Source organism: Chanos chanos, chromosome 1, assembly GCF_902362185.1.
Source record: "Chanos chanos chromosome 1, fChaCha1.1, whole genome shotgun sequence".
NCBI lineage: Eukaryota > Metazoa > Chordata > Actinopteri > Gonorynchiformes > Chanidae > Chanos > Chanos chanos.
The window spans coordinates 50,443,794-50,466,293 of NC_044495.1; the positions used below are offsets into that span (position 1 = coordinate 50,443,794).

At 41.5% G+C, this 22,500-nt stretch overlaps 1 protein-coding gene across 1 annotated transcript in view; it reads right to left on the reverse strand.

The window, feature by feature from the left end:
- Nucleotides 1-22,500, reverse strand: part of fbxl17 (F-box and leucine-rich repeat protein 17) — a 191,651-nt gene that overhangs the window by 107,097 nt on the left and 62,054 nt on the right. The window contains exon 7 of the mRNA XM_030780736.1: nt 13,513-13,643. Within this exon, the coding sequence (XP_030636596.1) occupies nt 13,513-13,643 (131 nt within the window). The remainder of the gene's footprint in view (nt 1-13,512; nt 13,644-22,500) is intronic.

Consider the following 22,500-nt stretch of genomic DNA (forward strand, 5'->3'; position numbering starts at 1 on the left):
GGGGGTTTTATTTAAAAAAAAAAAAAGTGGAACTTGAAACTGTAACTTTTTATTGAAAGTGACAAAAGCAGTTTGACACTCAGTTCTGTGTGAATGATGAATGGCAGGGCTTGGATACTGCATCAATCAGCGCGTCTTTCCAATTCACTGTTCATGTGGTGCAGCGAATATAGGTGTGAAAACTGATCTCATTAAAGTGATTAACCATCCAAAATGATGTTTTAAAGGTCAAACAGATGTTTGGGGTAACTTTAATGCCATGTAATATTTGACTCTGAAATGTAAATTGGCATATTAACCATGCCTAAATAAGATGAGTCACCAGTGTTCAACTCCTTTTTACCAGAAGGACTAGATGCACCATGAATGTAGTTGCGGCATAAGGAATGCAAGCAAGTGTACATCTAAATCTTCTTAACTCTCTTCGTTTCAAATTTAAATGTCATTTTTCTCCTTTTTAGTATGAAACTTTTTTTTACATGATGGGGACCAAAAAAAAGAACCCCCCCCCCCCCCCCCCCCCAAAAAAAAAAACAGAAGAAAACAGTTACAACTCTCAACAACGCTTCACCGATCTGATCTAGAGAACATGCCAGAATGCAAAGTCTTCTTCATGAATGCTGACTGATTGGGCTTTTCACTGCCTATTAAGTGTTACATATATCACAATATGCGAAATGCCTTTCCTGTTTATGCTGCAGAGGAACAGACGTGTCATTATTGCCTTTGTACTGTACTCCAGGGATACCAACAGTTGTTTGAAGTCTATCTGAACCAGCTCTCTTCATCAGCCGATCACTAGGTGCTTATGTACCCTCACGTGTCGTCAGCATGTTAAAGCGTTACGAAGGTCATAGACCTAAATTACTCACTGTGATACTATGCTTGTTGAGGATTTTAGGGGGGGGGGAGGGGTAGAAAAATTGTCTGTGACTCTTCTATTGGCAAATTGGTAGAACCATAGATAAAAGACCCCATAAGATGAGAGACCGCCCAAAGTCATCACACGGGTACTCAAGGCCGTGACAGAGGGTCGTTTGATCTCCTCATAGATGAAAAAGGCATCGAAATGATAGCAGCATGTCTACAGAGCCGATACAGCGAAAAGAAAACTCCCTTCGGAGTCCTCTTTGTGACTCACCACGAGTTTTTTTTTTTTTTTTTTTTTATTAAACTTGATTTTGTCAGAAAGTATTTTCTTTTCTTTTCTTGTCTTTTCTTTTTCTTTTTTTTTTTTCTTTTTTTTTAACAAAAGCCACAATATGACGAAGGACCAATTTACACGGCTTGCGTATTCAGAACCAAAAAAATTAATACGTGTTGACGAATGGATGATGTCAATTTAGGTTAAGCACCTTCCATGAGTGCAAATTAGGAGTGTGAGGCCCCAGGCTCCTTAAGGCACGTCCAGAGCGCCATTCATCACTCCTCATTCAGACTGAATGGGAGCGTAGCCCACAGAATGATCTACTGAGTTGGAGGAGCAATAAGGCTCCGATCTGATTGATATCAAACTGGGGAGGGGGGGGGGGGGGGGGGGGGGGGGGAGAGAAGAAGAGGAAGAAGAAGCAAGGAGGTTGCATTATGCATAACCCAACATTACCATAATAACTTTTAATGAAAGCTTGACCTCTCTGACAATCCTCTGGGGAAGATAAAAAAAAAAAAAAGAAAAGAAAAGAAAAGAAAAGAAAAAAGAGCTGATATTTTAAAGCTGTGACGATGTGTCTCATTGTATTCAGCTGTGTTTTCTCGAAACCATTTTTCACACAGAAGTCAGAGGGCCACGACAGCTAGAGAAACGCTCCGACTTCAGCTGTATTAAGAGTCAGCTGTATAAAGAAAACAGCACCGAAAAGAGGAATCCTGCTGAGCCACTGGGGCCAGTTTGTTTGTTTGTTTGTTTGTTTGTTTGCTTTTCTTGTTTCTTTTTTTTTCTATTGCGTAATTAAATAAAGACCTTCAGACGAACAAAAAAAAAAAAGGTGTTTCCATTACCTTTTTAAAGTTAAAAACACAATTCCATCCAGTGCACACACTCTACGGCTAATATTTAACCTTGGGAGTGGAGCTGTGCTCTTCACATTAACCATGCCTTCCAAACATTACAGCACCACTCCACGGAACAGGTTAGCAAGCCAATAGCACTTAACCAATACACGCTACTTTTGTGTAGTGGGAAGTGCCATTCAGAAAGTCATTTCTAAATCTCAATCTAAAACAGGCCATTAAAAGTCCCGTGTGTCTATAATATATGGATATGGTTCCACCAAACTCCAGTCACAGAAGATGTAAACACGCTTCCTCAACCATCAGACGCAGATAAGGCCCGGGGCTATTAAGCAAGAAAGCCTAACTCCAAGCCACTGTTCAGCTCTCTTAGGCATTAGCACTGAACTGGGACCAGTCCTCGCGGAGAGCTCCGCAACTTCTCGGGTATCTTCCACGCGGAGACGCGTCGACTAACCGCCGGGTCAAAAGATCAGTCGGGCCTTTCCCCCGTTCCTCTGATCATGTTACAAACTTACATTTTATTTTTTTCTTCACTTTTCCACTCGCACATGACTAAATGTCACAGATCTTTAATATCGCTTAAATATCTTTTGCCAATATATTTCCCATCTGAGTTTTCTGTCTCATTGAAAATTCAGTGGGCGAGAAGAGAGACCCGTACTAGGCTCCGGGGAGCTTCTTTAATAGTCTTTCACATTTGAGAGATATGATAAGGCTCAGTAGCAGAGAGGAGAGTTTAAATAGTGATCGTGCTGGCGGAAGAGGAGAGGAATAAGGACTATAAGCCAAAGCAAATAGTTATTACAGTTCTCTGAGGGATAGGTGCATGTGTGGAATTAACTGAGCCAGGCACTGCACTTCCATCAGCGACTGAGGCTTTTTTTTTTTTTTTTTTTCGATGCTGAGGCAATAAAAACCATTAGGGAAAGGTTTGGTCAAAACCGCCAATAAAATAGGAAGTTGTTGCTTTGATCTTTTATGGTTCATAGCAGTATCATAGATGTTTAGCATCATATGCAAGTACGTTTCAAGCATCGAGTGATCATAAAGCCATAAAGGACTGGGTTTAACAACGCAGCATACAATAAGGGACGATCCTTGCAAAAATAAATCCCAAAACTTTATTACTTCCCACAAAAGCAATGAGAGCCATAATTGTTGAGAATAAAAGAAAATGAGAAAACATTGCCAAAACACTTAGATCATCTGAGACTCCCATGGGTCGTTCTCTGTGCGTTTATGAAAGTTATTTCCAAAATTTGCTTCCTTCTATTAATTCACACGGACATACTTAAGGGATTTCAACTAAAGTTAGGTGTCCAATCAAAACAGAGATTAAAGACCAACCTAAGGCTTGGGGGTTGATGGATCGCAAAGGGGAGGAAAGGGGGGCAAAGGGGAGGAAAAGGAAAAGAAGAAAAGCCAAACAGAGAACATGCTATAGAAAATATCAATGGATATTTTAGTCAGGTTTGCGTTCAGCTGTGCCCATCTAAAGCAAAGCAAAGCAAAGCCAAAGGTGAAAAAAAGCCCATTGGCTGTTTCCCACCTTCATCTGTTGACAGAACTGCTCAAACCACCTCTTATCATGGGACCAATTCCTTGACTTCACCCGTGGACCGGTCCAGTCAACCACCACATTACATTATATTACCTCCTCTGAGTTCAGCAAGTTCTTAGCCCACAGGAGCCAAGCTCTAAATCCCAAATCAGGACTGACTTAGCCAACCAACACACATATAGTGTGCAGTTTCCCACAGTGTAACCCCAAATTCCCTGAGCTAACTGCCCCCAGAACCATTGGAGCCAACTATAAAACCTGCAACTCAGCATGAAACCTCCTCAAGTTCGGTCTTCAAGACCTTGTATCCCGCCCTACGTCACGACAGGCAAATTCAATCAAAACACTGAGTCCACACCCACATACGGATCGAAGCGGCTCGGTCCAGCCAACCGAGATACCTCTTGCCCAGCTTCCTCTGGTACAGCCCAGTCCTCCAGGGCCTGAGCCTGAGTGTAGGACCGGGGGGGGGGGGTCTTAGAGAGCAGCTATCGGCTAACAGTCCTGAACAGGTGAGAAAGCATGAAGTCTATTTTATGGTTAAACAAGCCAAATTGTAGAGCATGGTTCAGCCTGATCCGGACCACTGACCTTCACATCAGCAGCATGAAGCACCTCCACGGAGACGCGGAGCTTCAGAAGGATGTTCGAGTTAAAAGCAGTCGCTTGGGCGGTCGTTCCAGCCGTGTTCCCTCTCTGCCTGTGGCTGTGAATGTTTCCTTGTCATTCAATTGGGTTCTCGCGTTAAGTTCCTGTCACTGTTCATTGGTGGAGCACATGCTTTGGCTACAGTCAGTCCCCACTGATGTTGGGAGTGCTTCCATATGGGGAAGGGGGTGGGGGGATTGGTATAAATGACAACAAACAAACCCTCTCTCTCTTTCTTTTTTTCTAATCAGTATGAAAGTGAGCGCGTTTCACAAATTAACTGAAAATACTAGAACACCTCAGTGGCACTGAACATCCCTTATGCTCCACCAAAATATCCAGAGACATATTTCACCAACCTGCAATACCTTTAATTTACATTCCTTTAGCGGGAAATTGGCTTTGGCCTCCCTTGATGCCTCGAAACCTTGACAAATTTCCTTAATCTCAATTTCATTCTCTTTCTTTGCATGAAAATAGGCACTTTTAGGCCTTCCTAATAGAAACCTGTTTTAATAAGCAATTAAATTCTTCAATAGGATCTCCTAATTAAAACACTGTTAAACAAACAGTTATGAATACAGAGGGAACCTCCCATCACAATGGCTAAGGTGCCACTGCCCCACAAAGGAAAATTTAACTCAATAGAAAGCAGGGAAATTAATTTAGCCAAGGTTTCTGAGACGTCCCCTTTGCATCAGTGAATGTGAGTGTGTGTGTGTGTGTGTGTGTGTTTGAGTGTGAGTGTGGTGTATGTGTGTGCGGTGTGTGCGTGTGTAAGGTTTTACTGGTCTCTAAGGTCTACATCTATAACCGTGTATGTGGTTACTGAATCGAGTTTCCTGTGCGCATTCTTGTACGCTTCAGTGCTGCAAGTGTCCACCTGTCAGCAAGCTCCCAGTGCTGACCTTTGGGCCTGTATCACCCAAAACACGGATCACTGCCTCTCCCAGCCAGTAATACACACTGTCTTCCCTCTTACTCTCAGCACCTCCTATATCTCTCACACACACACAACCACACATACACGCGCACGCGCACACACACACACACACACACACACACACACACACACAAAGACTGGCTGTTATGTTCTAGGATATGTTCTTGAAATCCACTGCATCTATCATATCACCAGTGGACAGGCACCAAAACCCTATTTTGTTTTATTGGTGGGTGGGGTGGAAAAGTAATAGTGAAGTTGAGTGGAATGTACCTCAGTAATTTCACAACATTGCGCTCACAGCTTGCTTGAATGATACTTTTGACTCCGATCCAAAGTGTGTTCCAACAAGGAGTTGAGGACAAATGCCTCATAATAAGCAGATAGTGTTTTTGCCAGAAACAAATAAAGAATGATTTAAGTTCTGTTTGTTATGCTCCTTCAAACCTCAGCCGTTATGAGAGCTCACATGTATCACACAGACATATTTATAGTGTAATAGAATTTGTTTTATTACTTTGTTTGAAGCCAAGTTATAGAACCGACTGAGGAAAAGTGCTGTCTTTTATTTGTTTAATACATTAACAGTCATACAAAATACACATTACTGCAACAAGTCATGCTCATAAGCGACTGTATGGCCTAACAGCTATGCTAGAATAAATTCTTGAGGAAAAGGAGGAGAAAAAAAAAAAAAGAAGAAGAAAAAAAAAAGAGGACGACTTGGCTGAACTAAACGAGAGTATCTCTTTGACAGAACAGATATTTGTTTGATAAAAATTTCATAGACAAAAATCACGATCTGTAGAGTGCATAAACATGTTTGGACTGCCTGCATGCACATGATAAACAGCCCCTGCACACTGTGATAAATATTAAAACAAGCACATTAATACTCCACGCAAAAAAAGCCTCGACAGAGAAGCTCAAAATCTAGATACGGAACAGGGAACCGAAAAGAAAAAGTTTAAAAAAAAAAAAAAAAAAAAAAAAAAGGAAAAATTAAGCGAAAAAAAAAAAAAATTCTCAAAACTGAAAATGTCAAGAGAATTCACCTCTTATTTTTTGGTCAATTTTTCCACATCCTTTGAGGAAATGGTTTGCAGGGAACTCGGTGACATTTCTATCTTTTTTGGGGGGTGGGGGGGGGCGGGGGGGCAGCGTTGAGGAATGTTCATTCCGCTCGCGCAAACTTGGCACGAATTCTGCATATTTCTCTAACCGCACCACTCTATCAAATTAATCAAAATACCACATTTCAGCATCTAATTTATTGTTAGTATCAGAGGCATTATAACCTCTAGATAAGCGCTGCTGGACCAGGATTTTCTCAGTTTTATACAGCCAATAACTCGGGGGAGTCCCACCGGCGAATGACGTGAGTGTGTTCGCTCGAATTTTATGAAAGACTTGGGGCGTACGCAACGGTGGGCCACACGTTCAGCCCATCAATACTAAAGATCACTATTTCACTGCTGACATGACCTGTAGAGAGATTCTCATGTCTCTCTGAATGCAGCCAGTCCCTGTTCTTTTGGTATTCAGCCAGGGGAGCACTTCTTAAGAGATGCTTTTGTGTTATTACATTACCAATTTACTTAGCATACACTCTCATTGGGCTCCACTGCGGATCCCTTTTTTCTTTTTTTTTTTTTTTTTAACACATGACCTGCTTATACAGCTGAACGCTGTTCAGAAGAAACCTGAGTTAAGTGCCTCCCCTCTCCAGGGTATCATGCTAAAGTGTGCCCCCCACTGGGGAACGGAATTAAACCGAAAACTCTCTGGTAAAGTACACACCAATTCAAATTCCTGACCTCTACTTACTGTTTATACAATCTCATTGAAAGCAAAGTATCATTCAATTTAGAGAAATTTGGGGGGGGGGGGGGGGGGCAGTTTTGTGAAATCTCAGTAACATAACTGCATGACTGTTTTCCAACATCAATACTTATTACAGCAGCCATATCTGATGTGACCATTACTCAAAATTAGTAAGGGCACAGGAGGAGGGGGTGTTTCTCACCCTGTGTTCTTTCACAAAAATCCTGTCAGAAATAATCACCCTCGTCCATTTTATTTCAGCTGATACACATCTTATTTTTCAAGGTTCGACGGTTTACTTAAAAAAGGAAAAGACTTTGTCTATGATAAATCTGTCAGTTTTAATCTTTCACCAGTGAACAAATGGCTCCTCTTTTATAGAACCAAATGACTTTCCATTTTTCAGTTTCAGAATAAATGGCCTAAAATGAGAGGCACATTGCTTGAACAGGTGACTCAAAAACAGTATGTTAATATAACTGAGCACAGAACTTAAGAGTACTAAAATGAAAAACAATAACCTCCTCAACTTAACTTGCCCTTTAGGCCGGAAATACAAATGTTTCCCTATTTTTTTTAGAACCGCTACGATTTTAACAAGGCAGCAGTCAAAATGAGCGAAAGACAGCAAGATCAAATGAAATCTGCTGAGAGAACAATAAACCAAATTTGTGATTTCAGACAGTCACTCCCACAAACATCTGCCTAGAAGGTGAGAAAGACAACAGCCCACCTCCCTGGAGTGAATTATAGGGGCAATGACAAAACTCATTAGGTTCATTTTCAGTTTTGTTATACAAGTAATTAAGATATGTGGAGAGCGCTGGCATGGGCTCCGGGGCCAGGGTAGTGTGGACAGGAAAAGTGGTGAATGTTGGATTCCTTGTTTAAATCAAACTGTCAAAACGTAGTGTGAGAGAGAGAGTAAAAGGCCTTGGCGTATGCCAGCAGCGTGCGCTCCTTTCTGGACATGTGCTAAACTTAACGCATCAATGCTTTCATCATCTCCGTTCAAAACACGGAAAGCCAGAAACGCGCTCTCATGCATGTGTGCGCACGTACGTATACACGCATACACATATGCATACATATGAACGCATGCAGCCCAGAAAGGAATGAATCACTGCTTCACCTCAGACCTTTGGCTCAGTTCCACAGTACTGCTCGTGACAAAGGGAATTCCAGCGGACACCCCCCCCCCCCCCCACCCCCGCACTTTTTTTCCCTGACTCTTGATGCTTGGGAGACATAACAACATCCCCCCCCCCACCCAACACACACACACACACACACACACACACAAAAAAAGACTTGGACCTAGAGAGTCAGACAAGAAGCAGTTAGTTCTCAGTTAATGGCAAGACTGAAATTCAACAAATTTCCTCTTAAAACTGATACACGGGAAAACAAAGACCCTGCGTGATTGACGCGCGGTTAAAAATAAAAAAAAAAAAGAAATCAGAGGCCATGTTTTGGATGAGCCCTGAGCTTCCAGCTTTAGACCCAGTCAGGCCCTGAACATGGTTCTCAACAGACTTACAACTGCACAGGAGAACAAAGTCAGGAAAAAAAAAAAATCTCTTCAAACACATGACTACTTGCTGCCCTAACCACTCTTTTATTATAAGTTCAAATAGATACATAGCTATCGCAGTTTGACACGTCTTTTCAAGAATGTCCTTTTCAGTGCATTTTCCTCTCTATTTTCTTTTTTTTTTTGATAATGAGACGTGAGGTGATTTAATATACAATCAAGTGTCTGCATTCAAAATGCATTAGGAGGAAAAGACAAAGGTGAGAGGGAGAGAGAGAGAGACAAAGAGAGAGAGAGAGTGAGAGTGAGAGTGAGAGTGAGAGTGAGAGAGAGAGAGAGAGTGAGAGAGAGAGAGAGAGAGAGAGAGTTGGAGAGAGAAAGACTGATTGTTGCATGACTTGCAATAAAATAAATACAGTAAATTATATTTATGGAGATGGCTTTTTCAAGGTGATATTTTACTGTGAAAATGAAGGGTGTCTGGATAGAGCATTCTTTTGAGGTCGTGATAGCTTTCTGTTACAGATTTCACTGTGGGAGACGCATCCGCAGACAATGAGAAAATGATCAGGGCTTTTTACCTCCTCCTGTGCAAACAGGACCTGAGAAAATCTCTAATGTTTTCTCATCAGTGAAATGATACCTGGAAATAAAGGTGCTATTTTAAAAAAAAAAAAAATGTTTTTGTTCTCTACTGCTCAGTTTGAGTGGCGCTCCAGACATCCAGGTTTGCTCGTTTTCTTGTGTTGCACCCCCTAAAGAGGCAATCTGATGGGGTCAAGCCCTCTTGGTTTACACACATCATAGATTTGTTAAACTTGGGTAAAACACTTAAGTTGTGGAGGATTGTGCTTCACTAGACCTAGACTTTGTGTGTACGTGTGTGTGTGTGTGTGTGTGTGTGTGTGTGTGTGTGTGTGACACAGTCATTCTGCTGGCAGGGACCAAATGGGCTCTCGATTAGTTTGTGACAGAACATATTTTTATATATATATATATATATATATATATAAATAAAATGAGAGCAAATGAACACGCTAGACAGAGAAACAAACAGGCACCACTGTGGCTTTTTCCGCCTCTGACCTTGAACCATAAGGTCAAAGCAATGTGCACTTTTTTAAAACTTTCTTATTCATCAAAATAGCATGGCACGTAGAGGAAGAAATAAGATTCCCACTGTCAATTACACGGGTCCTGTTAAGCACTTAAAAAGACGTGACCAGACAACCTCACATTCAAACAAAGCCCAACTGTTCCTTCCAAAAAAAACAAAAAACAAAAAAAAACAAAGAAAAAGAGAAAAATGAAGGAACAGGGAAACTGATGACATGACAACATTACATACACAAATAATACACAGCATTGCTACCAAACATCAGAACAGATTTCTCATCAAGAGAGTTTCATTTCAAAGAACCTGATAACTAAGAGTACGTGGTCTTTACGTGTAAGTTTAAAACGAAAGTCAACGGGTATTCAGTCATAAAGGGTAAAGCAATCAGTTTAACCTAAAACAGCTAGTAGTCTCAATAAAGTTTGTTTTAAACACTAATCTTCTTCTCTGGCATTTTAGACATGAATCAGTTGGGGAAAGAGTGTGATGCTCCTCAGACATAGTACGATAAATACAGCTCACGAATCCACTCTGTCTGAGTCCTGCTCGCCACTTTCCTTCCTCAGTGCCCCACAGAGAGGATGCACTGAAAGGCCTTTTCCTCCCCTTTCTGTTTCACAGATAACTCCATCAGTGCTAAACCTCTGGTGGATCTCAGAGTCCCAGAGGACTCCAGACAGGTAAATCTGAACAAATTCAAAGTGCAAGTGCAGGTGCACACACATAATCTGTCTCTTTCTCTCCCTCTCCCTCTCTCACATGCACACACACCCACACCCACACACACACAGACACAGACGTCTTTCTTTTCTCTTTTTTCCTTTTCTTTTCTTTCTTTCTTTTTCTTTCTTTCTCTCTCTTTCTCTCTGTCTCTCTCTCTCTCACACACACACACACACTATCTCTCACAGATATATGGAGAAAAGACTCCTGAGGATGGTGAATGGAAGTGCCTTAGCTTTGCTCCCATGCATACTGAAGCAGAGCTAAAGCTAGCACGCCGCTGTGACCCCCTCCAGGGAGGTAATCTCCCCCATCTGATTCTCAAACAGGCTCAGAGTCAGCAACACATCCCACATCGCACCAGGCTCCCATCCTCTTCAGCCCTATGCAATGTGACATTCAAGACGACCAACCAGATTATCTCCAGTTTTATTTGCTCTCCGAGTCCTTGAACGCCCGCGGTCGCATTATAAGGCTTTGAGCTTTATGAAAAGAAGTCAGATCTTGGCAAATTACAGCTTCTATATCTATCAAAGATCTATCTCACACACCTGACTCAAATGCTACTCCTCTGAAAGCCCTGTCAAGACTCCACGGGTGAATCCAGCAAAAGCCTCCCAAAATCAACAGTAAATGTCATAAAAAAAAAACACACTGAAATTTGATAAAGGGTTAAAGGAGGGAAGAACTCCCAATTCTACAGGAGGCTCAGCAAAATAGCATGTTTTTTTTAATTTTTTTTATGGGTAGATGCATGGAGCATAATGCGATATTCACCAAGCACATCTCCAATAAATTCAATGCTCATAAAATATAAGGGAACCGTAAGGTTCAACCAATTGTATCTGCTGTGCATTGTAAATTCAATATTGTGTTAACACTCACAAGCTTCATGGTAAAAACTCCAGAGGTGAGCTTGCCCAAGCTATAAATCAATACATTATAGGAGAAAATATAAATAAAACACGAGTGAGGGTTTTTCTCAGGAGGCGCCGATACCCTGGTGTTTGAGTGAAAGAGTGTTTTATCCTTTCTTCAAGAAAGAAAAAAAAAAGGGAAGAAAAACAGGCTTCATGGACATTGCACTGAGTTTTCTTAGCCTTCAGGGTCATTCAGTTCTTTTGGATATAAAGGGGAGGAAAAAAAAACAATGTTTCTTAGGATCCACTGACATAACAAACCTTCACCGTATCCTGGCGAACTTCAAACGGAGCTCCGCGTAGGCCTGAGTAAAGCTAACACGTAACGGGAAGAGATAGGGAGGGACACATACGGGGGGACCCAAAAAACACAGGCCGTCACATCACGGTGGCCTGACATTACACGACCTCGAACATTAACCCCGAACGCGAGGCCCGTCACCCGGACGCGGCGGGCCGCGCCGCGGGCCGTAATTCTTACCCACAACGAATGGCGGGGCCAGAAGAGCGGCAGGCGTCAGGGAGAAAGCCGCTTACGGCCGAGCACGGCTCAGCTCGGCTCGCCTGTGCATTTGCGATTCGCAAAGAAGGCTTTTTTTTTTTTTTTCTTTTCTTTTCTCTTTTTTTTTTCTTTTCTCTCTCTTTTTTTTTTTTTTCTCGAAGCTTTATGAAAGCAGACGGTTTCCAGAGCCAGGTGCTGGAGATCTGTAGGACCTGGCAGAAGAGCAAGGGCCTGTAGTTCTGCTCTCCTGCATTCACTCCACCTGCAGTGGCTCAGACCGTTAAATGAGATCAACCTGCAGCTTTGACTTACGGCCGTTCCCTCTGCTGACAATACCACATGTTAGTCTCTCTCTCTCTCTCTCTCTCTCTCTCCCTTTTTCCCCTTTCTCCCACATCCCTGGCTACATGTCACCGACATTCCCTGCCTAAAAACACACAGCAACCACGTAATGTGCAGGTTCACTTCTTTTACACAAAAACCTGAGAACGTGTAAATATCTTAAAGGAACCCTCTGATTCCTTTTTCATTTCTCGTTGATCTCCAGCCCCCTTCACTTGTATGTATTTATACTTTTATATTGTAGTGCTTTTATTTTCCGGTAAACTAAAGTAAGAGTACACACAGCCAGAGACATCAGATACATAAATACGTCCTTGGGAAGTTAAATGTCAGAGTTTTCTTGTTTATGAACTTAAATATGTGCTCAGTTTGGGAAATTGAAATGACCCTTCAAAGACAAAACAACAGCAACAGTGTTAAGTGTTGAAAACAAGCACATAGGTCAACAGCACCAAACATTTCATGGCCCATTTGCCCAAGAAAGGAGGAGGGTGGAGATAAAAAAAAAAAAAAAGACAGGACAAGAAAAAAAGAAAATGTGTCCGAGAGAAGAATTTTATTCAAGGCTGGCCACCGCAGCTAAAGTAGGAAAGGGTAAAGCTTTGAAAATACACACTGTTTTAAAAAAAAATCCATTTCAAAGATTTCTTCTAACGACGTTACGTTTCATTCAAGCTGACGAGGGCTTCGGGATAGCGAAGACTTTGTGAGCACTTTCAAACTGTCCATGGTTAAGAGCACTCTCCTCTCCTCTCAGAAATGGAGCTTCAGGAAAGCGATTGAAAAACAAACAATTCTCTGACATGGAGCTGTCAGGGTGAGCCCTATACACAAAGGTTCGATTGGGGGGGTTAAAAAAAAAAAAAAAACACATCCACCCTGAAAGCAACAATTACACGACCTTGGCATGAATAATTGATAGGCAGACAAGAAAGACGGCTCTCATTTTCCTTCACAGCAGTGTTCTGCCAGGGAAGAGGAGCAGCTCAAACATAATCAAAGATGTTGTTCTTTTTAGAGCCCTCAAGGAAACTAAATTCTGTATCTCGCTGATGGAAAGGGGATGTAGAGCGAGAGAGGATAGTTTCTTGAGTATACCTGCTCTAATACCTGCACTTATTGCAATGACATTTATGAAGAGAGGGTTTTTTTTTTCCTTTTTCCAAAGCATACAATGCCTGAAACTTCCGCTTTTAAAGATTCTGCATACGATTTGACCTTTAGTTCAGATATTTGACAGAACTATAGCACGAGGTAGTGTGAGGGTAGAGTTATGTGAAAAAGGATGTGGGGTGGTGTGAGAGGACACCCTGGAGAGGGCCAGGTGTTGAGTAAGGACACTGATGAGCAGTAGAGTGTTTAAACAGGGTAAGGTCACTGCCAACCTGTCGTTGATGCTCCAGTTGAGGCAGAGGTTGAGAGAACTGAGGTTCCGGCACTTTCTCACCACGTCCATCACTGTCTCGTTGTTGAGTTCTGAGATGTGCCGCAAGTCCAAACTGGTCAGGTTCTGAAGCTGGAGGAGGAAAGTGTACCAGGTTAAGATCCACACACAAACACAACCACAAACACAAACACAAAACACTCACTCTCACACACACACACACAATATAGCAATAGGCGATCTTATTGTTGCCAACTGCATGCCTTCTTTGGCAGGTGGAGTAAGCTCAGGTTATTACTTACTAAATAATCTTCACTGGAAAGTAAAATGACTCAAAAGACTGCAATATAAAAAAGCGAAACGTACCATTAGTGTCCATTACAACCGTAAAACGGTAAATTACATTCATAAACTGAATGTAAAGTTATTACTCAGCGCACAGTTGGTTTTTTTGTGGTCTCATTTGTTCAAGTTTTTATGCAATAAAAACATTTCAAAGTGCAGCACTAGATGATTGCAATACTCCAGTCCAAATGCGCTTCAGCTATCATGTTCGTTTTCACAATTCCCCTGCAAGCGATGAATTTCATCAAAGCAAACATTAGGAATAATGAATAGACTAATGTTTTCAGTAGAAAAACGAGTGGGATTCTGTTTATAAAAAAGAAAAAAAAAAAAAGACAGAGAGAGAGAGAGCAAGAAAGAAAAAAAAAAAATCCCAGGCCATAAGAATATGGAGTTGAATCAATGTTCGGGGACAAATAACCGAGGTCCTATGAAATCCGCTTAATGAGTCAATCTTAATGGTTCATTAGTGTGTAATAGCTTATAGACGAGACTCAGGCCTCCAGAGTTTAAAGAATGGTCCATGGCTAATAACACATGAGGGCTTGGTTTCCTTTAATAAATCTCAACTTAGTGATCGTACCTCACAATTACACTCAAACTGTGCAGGAGTGTATATAACAGTTCAAACCGTCTCTGATGAAAGCCGAGGTAAACGGCAAAATCCAGGCCGACGCTCTCCCCTCTGACACTGCTCAGGGTGTTCGACACGTGGGACGGCTGAGCACAGACTGACTGTGTGTGTTTTAGTGTTTCTTAATGACATTCGAATGCACACGTCACATCTGACCTTGATCTCTTTGTCAGTTGGCATCCTCTTTTGTGTGTGTGTGTGTGTGTGTGTGTGTGTGTGTGAGTGTACATGAGAAAGAAAGAAAGAGACAGAGAGAGAGAGAGAGGGAGAGAGTGAAAGGGAGAGAGAGAGGGGGAGAGAGAGAGACATCTAGCTGTTCTCTCTGTGAGCTATAATGTTGAACAGGTCTGTCTATGTATAGTATCTTATTGAATGCATTACTGGACTGAAATAAACTTCTTCTTTAGAAAGATTGGGGAGAACATCAATGCTCTGCTCTTTTTTTTTCCCTTTTACTTCTTTTCTGCAAAGACCTGAAGTGAATAGAACTAATTCCATTCATTTCAGGCTTTTTCAAAATAAATAAATAAATAAATAAATAAATAAAAAAATTGTAAAAAAAAAATGAAAAGAGGTAGCATAGGTAAGTTTATGAGAACAGCACAACACATGTCTATTAGCAACAGCCAATTAGTGCTTAGCAACTTCATAGTGCAATGGTGTCATCATCTTCACCATTGGCAAGGTTTAGTGCCACATGTGGGTTTTTTTTTTTTTCTCCTTTCGGTGGAGTGCAACTCTTGCAAATGGCTGCATTAGCTTCCACTTCTATCCCAATACTTCACCTCTCTCGCATTCATTACCAACCAATCAATGGATCCACTTCAGAGGAGGAGATTAATCATCTCTTCATCCTCACATAATCACCCCATCCTTTCTGCCTCTCTTTTTCTCTCTATCACTCTCTCTCTCTCTCTCTCTTCCTTCTCCTCTCATCACATTTCCATTTCCTTCTCTTCTTTTCATACCCTCATCTCTCCATACATTCGCTCTCCCACTCTACATAATAGGATAAAAACTACAATAATAACTGCACCTAAATAGGTTCAAAATTGATTTAGTCAGAGGAGACCCTGTCATTTCCTGTGCCAGCAGAGTTAGTACCGCGTCGCTAAGGTTGCGATGGGACCAAAGACAAAAAGCGGCAACTGAACATAAAGTGTTTAAAAGACGTGTACATTCTCACTGATGTGACAAGACAAAGCCATCTGAGGAGAAACTGACCGGTTAACCACAGCCTTGCTTACTTTAAAGGTAATGCTTATAAAAGAAAGGGCCCCCCCCCCCAAAAAACAGTCGATCAACCAAAAGTATTGCTCTTTGTAAGATTAAAAATAACATGTCAAAAAGTCATTTCTGCAAATGTGAACACAAGGAGAAGCCCTATTTTTCCACTTGGAAATAATGATTGTAGCCTGTTTGCTTAGAGATGGAGTCAAAATGACACACAAAGTCACGAATGAAGGGTAAACAATGTTAGCCACTCCGTTACACGTGTGGAACATGATCAAACATTATCTCTGACTTTCATCTGCAGTTTTCTTTCAGAAAGCACGGATAAAGGGTTACGCATTGGCATGCGTGCAGCGTTCCACACGGCAGCGAGCACAGAGCTCCGCAGAGAGCTGGCTTGTTCTACAAGTTGACCTTAATGAAAGTAGAAGAGCAAATGTGAGTTTGACTACTGGGCTAAAAAACAAAATGCTAACTCAAAGAGCCTGGGGCTACGTTACCTCTGCGAGTCCTCTTTTGGGTCCCAGTCCAATAGAAGGCAGAGAAATGCCAGCACCAGATGGAAGATGTGAAAGCACGGCTGAATCTGGCGAGTTTGTTTACCTCGCTACCTTACCCTCCGCCGCGACGGCTTCACTACTAATTACCATGCCGCAGTTTAGGTATAGCTCATTTATTCAACTTCAAACATGACAGAACCTTGCAAAATAAAACCTACAGCTATGGTTTGTTCAACGCCACGTGTTACTGACTTGGCCAACGTAAGTTATAGCCATTTGTTTCGTTTAAACCCTAAGACTAATACCAGCTATAGACATTAGCTTCAGTTAACTTCACCCTTGGAACAGCCAGAACTTGCTTAAAAACAAGTCAAGTTAACCAAGTCAAGGTAACTTTCAGAGGTGGAAAAGTTAAGCTTCACTGATTACCTAATGAGCAGATAGCTGAAAAGAAGCAAAGTTAATTCATTTAGTATACTGTAAAATTATTACTCTTAGAAAACACATAACAGACATTAGACTTTTTATTCACAAACTTTCTAAAGTACAAATCGTGTAAATGTTTCAAAGTAGTTAAACCTATGTCTTATCCCCACTCCACCCTGGTATACAGCACGAAACAAACAACAGGACATGATGCTCCTCCATTTGTCTATATAAAAAAAATGTTTTTACATATTTTTACATGCATTTTCTCAGAGTGAGCGACACCAAAACAAACAATATGCCTAGACACTATCTACCCACTTTTTTAGACACACACTCTCATAAAATCAGTCCTCATACACACACACCTGTATCCAATTCTGTCTCACACACATACAAACATACGCATGTACACACACACACACACAGATAGACAGAAATAGAAATGTGCCTGATATGTAGTCTCCAAATGCCCCAGTGACCAGCTCAGTGTCAGACAGCTAAATTATTCATGGAGATATGTGGTTGCACTGTTTGCAAAACAAAAGGGCGCAAAGACATGAAACCACCAAATAAAAAAGGGAGTGCCGCTTCGCCATGGAGCTCTCTCCGTGACAACTTTGGCTGCTTCCTGTCAGTGCAGGAACAGCACCAGTACACATTATCTTATATGTATTGCATTCCCAGAGCTCATTCTGCTTTCGCACTGTCTCTTTTCTCTCTCTCTCTCTCTCTCTCTGCCCCCCCTGCCACCCCCCCCCCAATCTCTATTCACACTTGGCTGTGGCAGGAGAAACAAGAATAAAGTGAGACGTGCAGCTGGCGCTTCCTGGATACAATCAGCAACATGAAGCTAATATGTATGCATGTGCACACACACATACACACACACACACGCGTGCGCGTGACATGTACGCCGACAACAAGACCAATACAGGCACGCATACACGTTGAAACAAACAGAGGGCAGGCCTGCCTCTACTCAAGGTTTTGACTGCAAAATAGGCACAAATTCAATACGTCTATGCTCCTTTAATTCCACATGTCTTGACAACATAAAATCCTCTACAAACCTAATGGTGAAAATCGGCTCTTTAGCCAAGGGGCCGTCTTAGAGAGAAAAGTATCTGAAAGCTATTGTCTTATATTCTCCATTCAGAGCAAACAGTAATGTCTGATGACTTTGGTCGATGTCCAGTCTCGAACCATCTTTACATAGCCTTTCTTTTTCTTACATGGGGTGTAGAGTCATCTGCTAGCATAAGAAGTTAGAATTATACCACGGGCAACAACTGGTTTCTCCTGCAGCGTCACATCACGCGGCAAACTTTGCTAGCTGGACAAATGAATACGAGTGCATGACTATTGCATGGCTGCGCATGAGATAAGCTCTTTTTTTTTTTCCCGAGCCCACGGAAATTAATCCTAGGAAACTAGGGTTATTCTTAATCATTTCTGCAAGATTAGGAAATATTAAAATCAGTTTCCTTCCTACCCTGACACCACAACAACCCAAGTCCAAAAAAAAAAAAAAAAAAAAGAAAGAAAGAAAGAAAGGCAAAAACTTTGAAAAACTGCAAAAGATTATTAAATGTTGCTTTCTTTTCTCTTTTTTCATTCTGTTCTTAAGTCGTGATGCATATTTATCAGTTCCTTTTTTTTTCTAGCTGTGATTTTATTCACCTTCCAATTAATCAACCTCTAAAATGTGGCTTAACTTTTGCTTCATTTATTTTAGCCTATAGCCGTATAGAGAGAGCCTCTGGCAGACTGATTTGGCACGGTTCCTCTCGGAAGTGGCTCTGGCCACAGCATCGGCTGCCAGCGAGGGTAATTATTCACCATGTTAATAAAAACACAGCAACTCGCAAAATGCAGCTGCTCGCGACTCCTGCCCGTGCCCCAAAAAGTTCTCCCTTTTCTTTACAGTCCTGAGCCATAAATCAAAACCTAGCCAAAAGGACGACATGGAGAAATATCATCAAATATCACTATTAAAAAAAAAAACATTAATGCACCTTTTTTTTTTTGTAACAGAGCAAAGTATGGAAGAAGCTGAGTTGTTCCAGAAAGACATGCACTGACATTTCTTTATAGTCTAACACAACTTATATTTAACAACGGCTGAGGAACTGTAAAACAAGTAAGATAAAATATGCCACGGTAAAAACAACAAACAAACAAACAAAAGACCAGACTGTTAACTCCTCCTAAATCCATTCAGAGCTGAACATATTATTTCAAAACTGTTTGTGACCACTCAGAAATGAAGGCAGAGGAAATGGTTCTGTGTACTCAGAGCAGCTGAGATATTAATGGCCTATATTCCGATTATTCAGAGTGACTGAATGCCACCAAGACTCTCAGCGAAATGAACTCAGGCCTGGTTTTCTATTAAAAGTGGGTGACATTTGGATGAGTGGTGAAGGGGCAGGCGTTGAACCCTGAGACATGACTCGATTTTGTCCGTGTGAGAGTGAAAAGACCCGGGGGCGACAGCAGATTTAGTGTTTTCAGACCTTTTGGATAAATTCAGCCTATTTTTATGTCCTGAGCTATTTTGAGTCCCCAGTGCTTCATTGAAACATGTTGAATGTATTAAGAAAAAAACAAATGTTTAGGGTATTTTATGGATGATCTTCCAGGTCTTAAAAAAAAAAAGACACAAAAGAATGATACAAACTTTAATAACTTAAAATATACACATATTGAATTATTCAGAAGCTGTAAGAAGCTCATCACACCAGAGTCAAAACAGAGTTCTTTTTCATTTGAAAGTATAATATAATTTTCAGAGGTAGCATTTAAGTCCAAAATGTTTTCACCAATGTCCAGGCGTGATCAATGAGAGATTTATTCAAGAAGAACATTTGTTTTTCTGTTCCCTTTTTCCAGGAAACAGCTGGTCCAATCTGTCCAACCATTATTTTATCAGTTATTTTAGAAATACATGAAAAACGGAGAGAAACCATGGCTTCAGGGTGAGCGAGTAAGAAAACTGCTATTTTATGAGGGAAAAGAAATTAATTACCACTTAAAATGTCTTTCCTTTCCAAAAAAAAAGAGAAAAAACTGGTGAAAGCTTTACTAAACAGTGTATTTCAGCACTTCCATTAGAGTGGGGGCATGGCTGGCCGATAACAAGCAGCCAATATCCACCATTATGACTTTACATGACAGTATTTATTTGGTTTGAATCCGCCGCCTTGTTGCACTGGGACATCTGAAAGGAGCCAGAAAGGTCCTGAATAATGGGGTGTTAAAAAACAGAATGGCCCAAATACATTATAAAATTACTTTGGGTGTAGAAGAGCTCCAACACTGATGAAAAATATTTGAATAAACTTCAAGTTTCATTTAAATAGGCTGCCAGTCAGCCAGAAACAAACCGAAGCTTGATTTTTTTTTTTTTTTTTTTTTTGAAAATTGACATGTTTTGTGGAAAACACAACAGTAGAGAATCATTTAAAACACATTACAGCACATTAAAAAAAAACTGCTCACAAGGTCGACTGGGGAACAATGGTCATTGTAGAGCTATTTAACATTAATGATTCCTGTCCACTCTCTGTTTCCTACAGCTATCTTCCACTGTTTTACCTTTCCATTACGCTTAAGTCCTGGATCCTCTCACAGTCCATCTACTGTATATGACTACAACGTGACCTCACGTTGCTCCGATTTGTCGGCTACAATTTGACTCCGTGTTACTCGAGATTTGTCTTCCACGATAACACAGGGAGGTTGGGGGGGGGGTTGTGGAATCCTTTGAAGAATGTGAGCGTGTACATTTCTTTCTTTTTTTTTGGGAAAAGACTGATCCTTTGTGACTAAACTTCCCCGGCGCAGAGGGGAGAATGCACAGAGCCCGGCTTGCCCACCTATGCCTAAACATCATGTGTCACTCCTCTGCTTAGTCTTGTCCTTTTCCTGTCACAACGAATTGTTCCACTTGCCGCTTTACGGCTCTCGGGCTTCTGCTTTCGTCGCTTTGTGAGAAACCAAGTGTTGTGCAAAAGTCTGTTTCCATGGAGTTAAAACCAAGCGTCACACCTTTTTTTTTCTGGCTGCGAGTCTCTTTTTCAGACGAGAGAGGGGGGAAAAATGGTATGTGAAGTGAAGGTCATTCTCCACCTGTGAAAGCAGTGAACTCCCTCTGTCTCCCACACCATTCAAATGAAAGCAACATGTTTCAGCTGTGAAACAGCATCTCTCCTCTTAAAACATGTCACTTCTACGCATGTCAGATTCTATAATGCATACCGTAATAATGATCTTTCACAAAAAGTTCTTTTTTGGTCCTCTACCGTATGATTGCATGGCGAGTAAATGGAGATTATTAACTTTCTCTGCCTTTCCGTAGCGGAAACGCTAAAAGAGGGGAGAAAAAAAAAAAAAAGAAGGTAATACTTGGGGTGGACTGTGTTTAAGGCTGATCAGTTTTACTTTTTTCCAGGGCCTAAATCACATGGAAAATAGACTACATTTATACATCAAAAAAAAAAAAGGGGATATGCAGAGTGGGCCTGTGAATACGAGCGAACGTCAGGCGAGCGGAGCGGTGTGAGTGAGTGTGTGTTAGTCGTCCAGCTGGAAGGAGTGTGTAAGGGCTTAGGGCTTCCCTGTGTTAAGTGTGATAAGAGAAATGGACCCAGGACCACTAGGGGGAAAAGCCAGATCACAGAGACTGGTTTTCACTCTACCGAGCAAAGTCAGAGCGAACACTGATTCTCACCGCTGTGGTTACTAATTTTTCCAAATATCCTCCAAAAATCTCATCCTCTCACACTTCTGCTGGCACTCTGGCAAAAAATGATGAATGCTTTGCAGAAACATGGTTTTTTTTGTAAGCATGAACCAAAAATCTACACACTCTCTCTCTCTCTCTCACACACACACACTCACACGCACGCACGCACACACACACACACACACACACACAAAGTAAGTATAATCTTCTCCAGGTCAAGGTTTTCTTTCATTACTCCAAGTATGTGTGCCCTGCAAAGCTTATACCAAATGTGACTCCAAGGCCACTGAATATGTAATGCCACCCTTTCAACTGACTAAGATGTACCCCTCCAAAACATCCTTCCCTGCTCTCTCTCTTTTTTTTTTTTTTTGGGGGGGGGGGCAGAGGTTTGAAGAGTTAGTCGAGACTGCAGATTATACATTTATATATTCATTTTTAAGAGCTTCAGAGTTTCTTTCTTCTCCCAACTGGCTGGCTCTGAATAAACTGATTAGGATAATTTCCCCCTCCCCTCCTCCTCTGGCAACACGCCCTCTCTGTCCTTCCTGCTTGAATTTTTTCTTTTTTTTTTGGGGGGGGGGGGGGGGGGGGGGGGGGTGGAGTGGGGTTATCACTCCATGCAAGGTTAGCTCAAAGGCCGCTAGCCGGGTTATTTATTTTTTCTTTCACAGTCAGTGGAGGAGATAAGAGAGAGAGAGAGGCAGAGGCAACCACTCCATCCCGCGTGAAGGAGCTTCCAATAGGATGGAAGTGATGTGAGGATTGGGAAACGCATACGCTATCTGATGCCTGTAACCTCTTTAACCACAAGCCACACAAATACCACCCCCCCCCCCCCCCGGCCAAAAAAAAAAAATTTGGTCTGTCTTTAAGTGGAGGGTAGTGCATGTTCTCAGTTAGAAGGTGATGGCAAGAAAAGAGAATGCCATGTTGTCGGGTTGCAAAAACATTTGTTTTGGGAGGCAAAAAGAGGAAAAAGGAGGTATGAAGTGATTGTCATTAATAGACTATTATGCTTGCAGTGTGATTTTCAGTCATTCAAATTCAGTGAGGATTTATGTGGAATTAAAGAAAGAGTAAAAAACATTGTATCAAAAG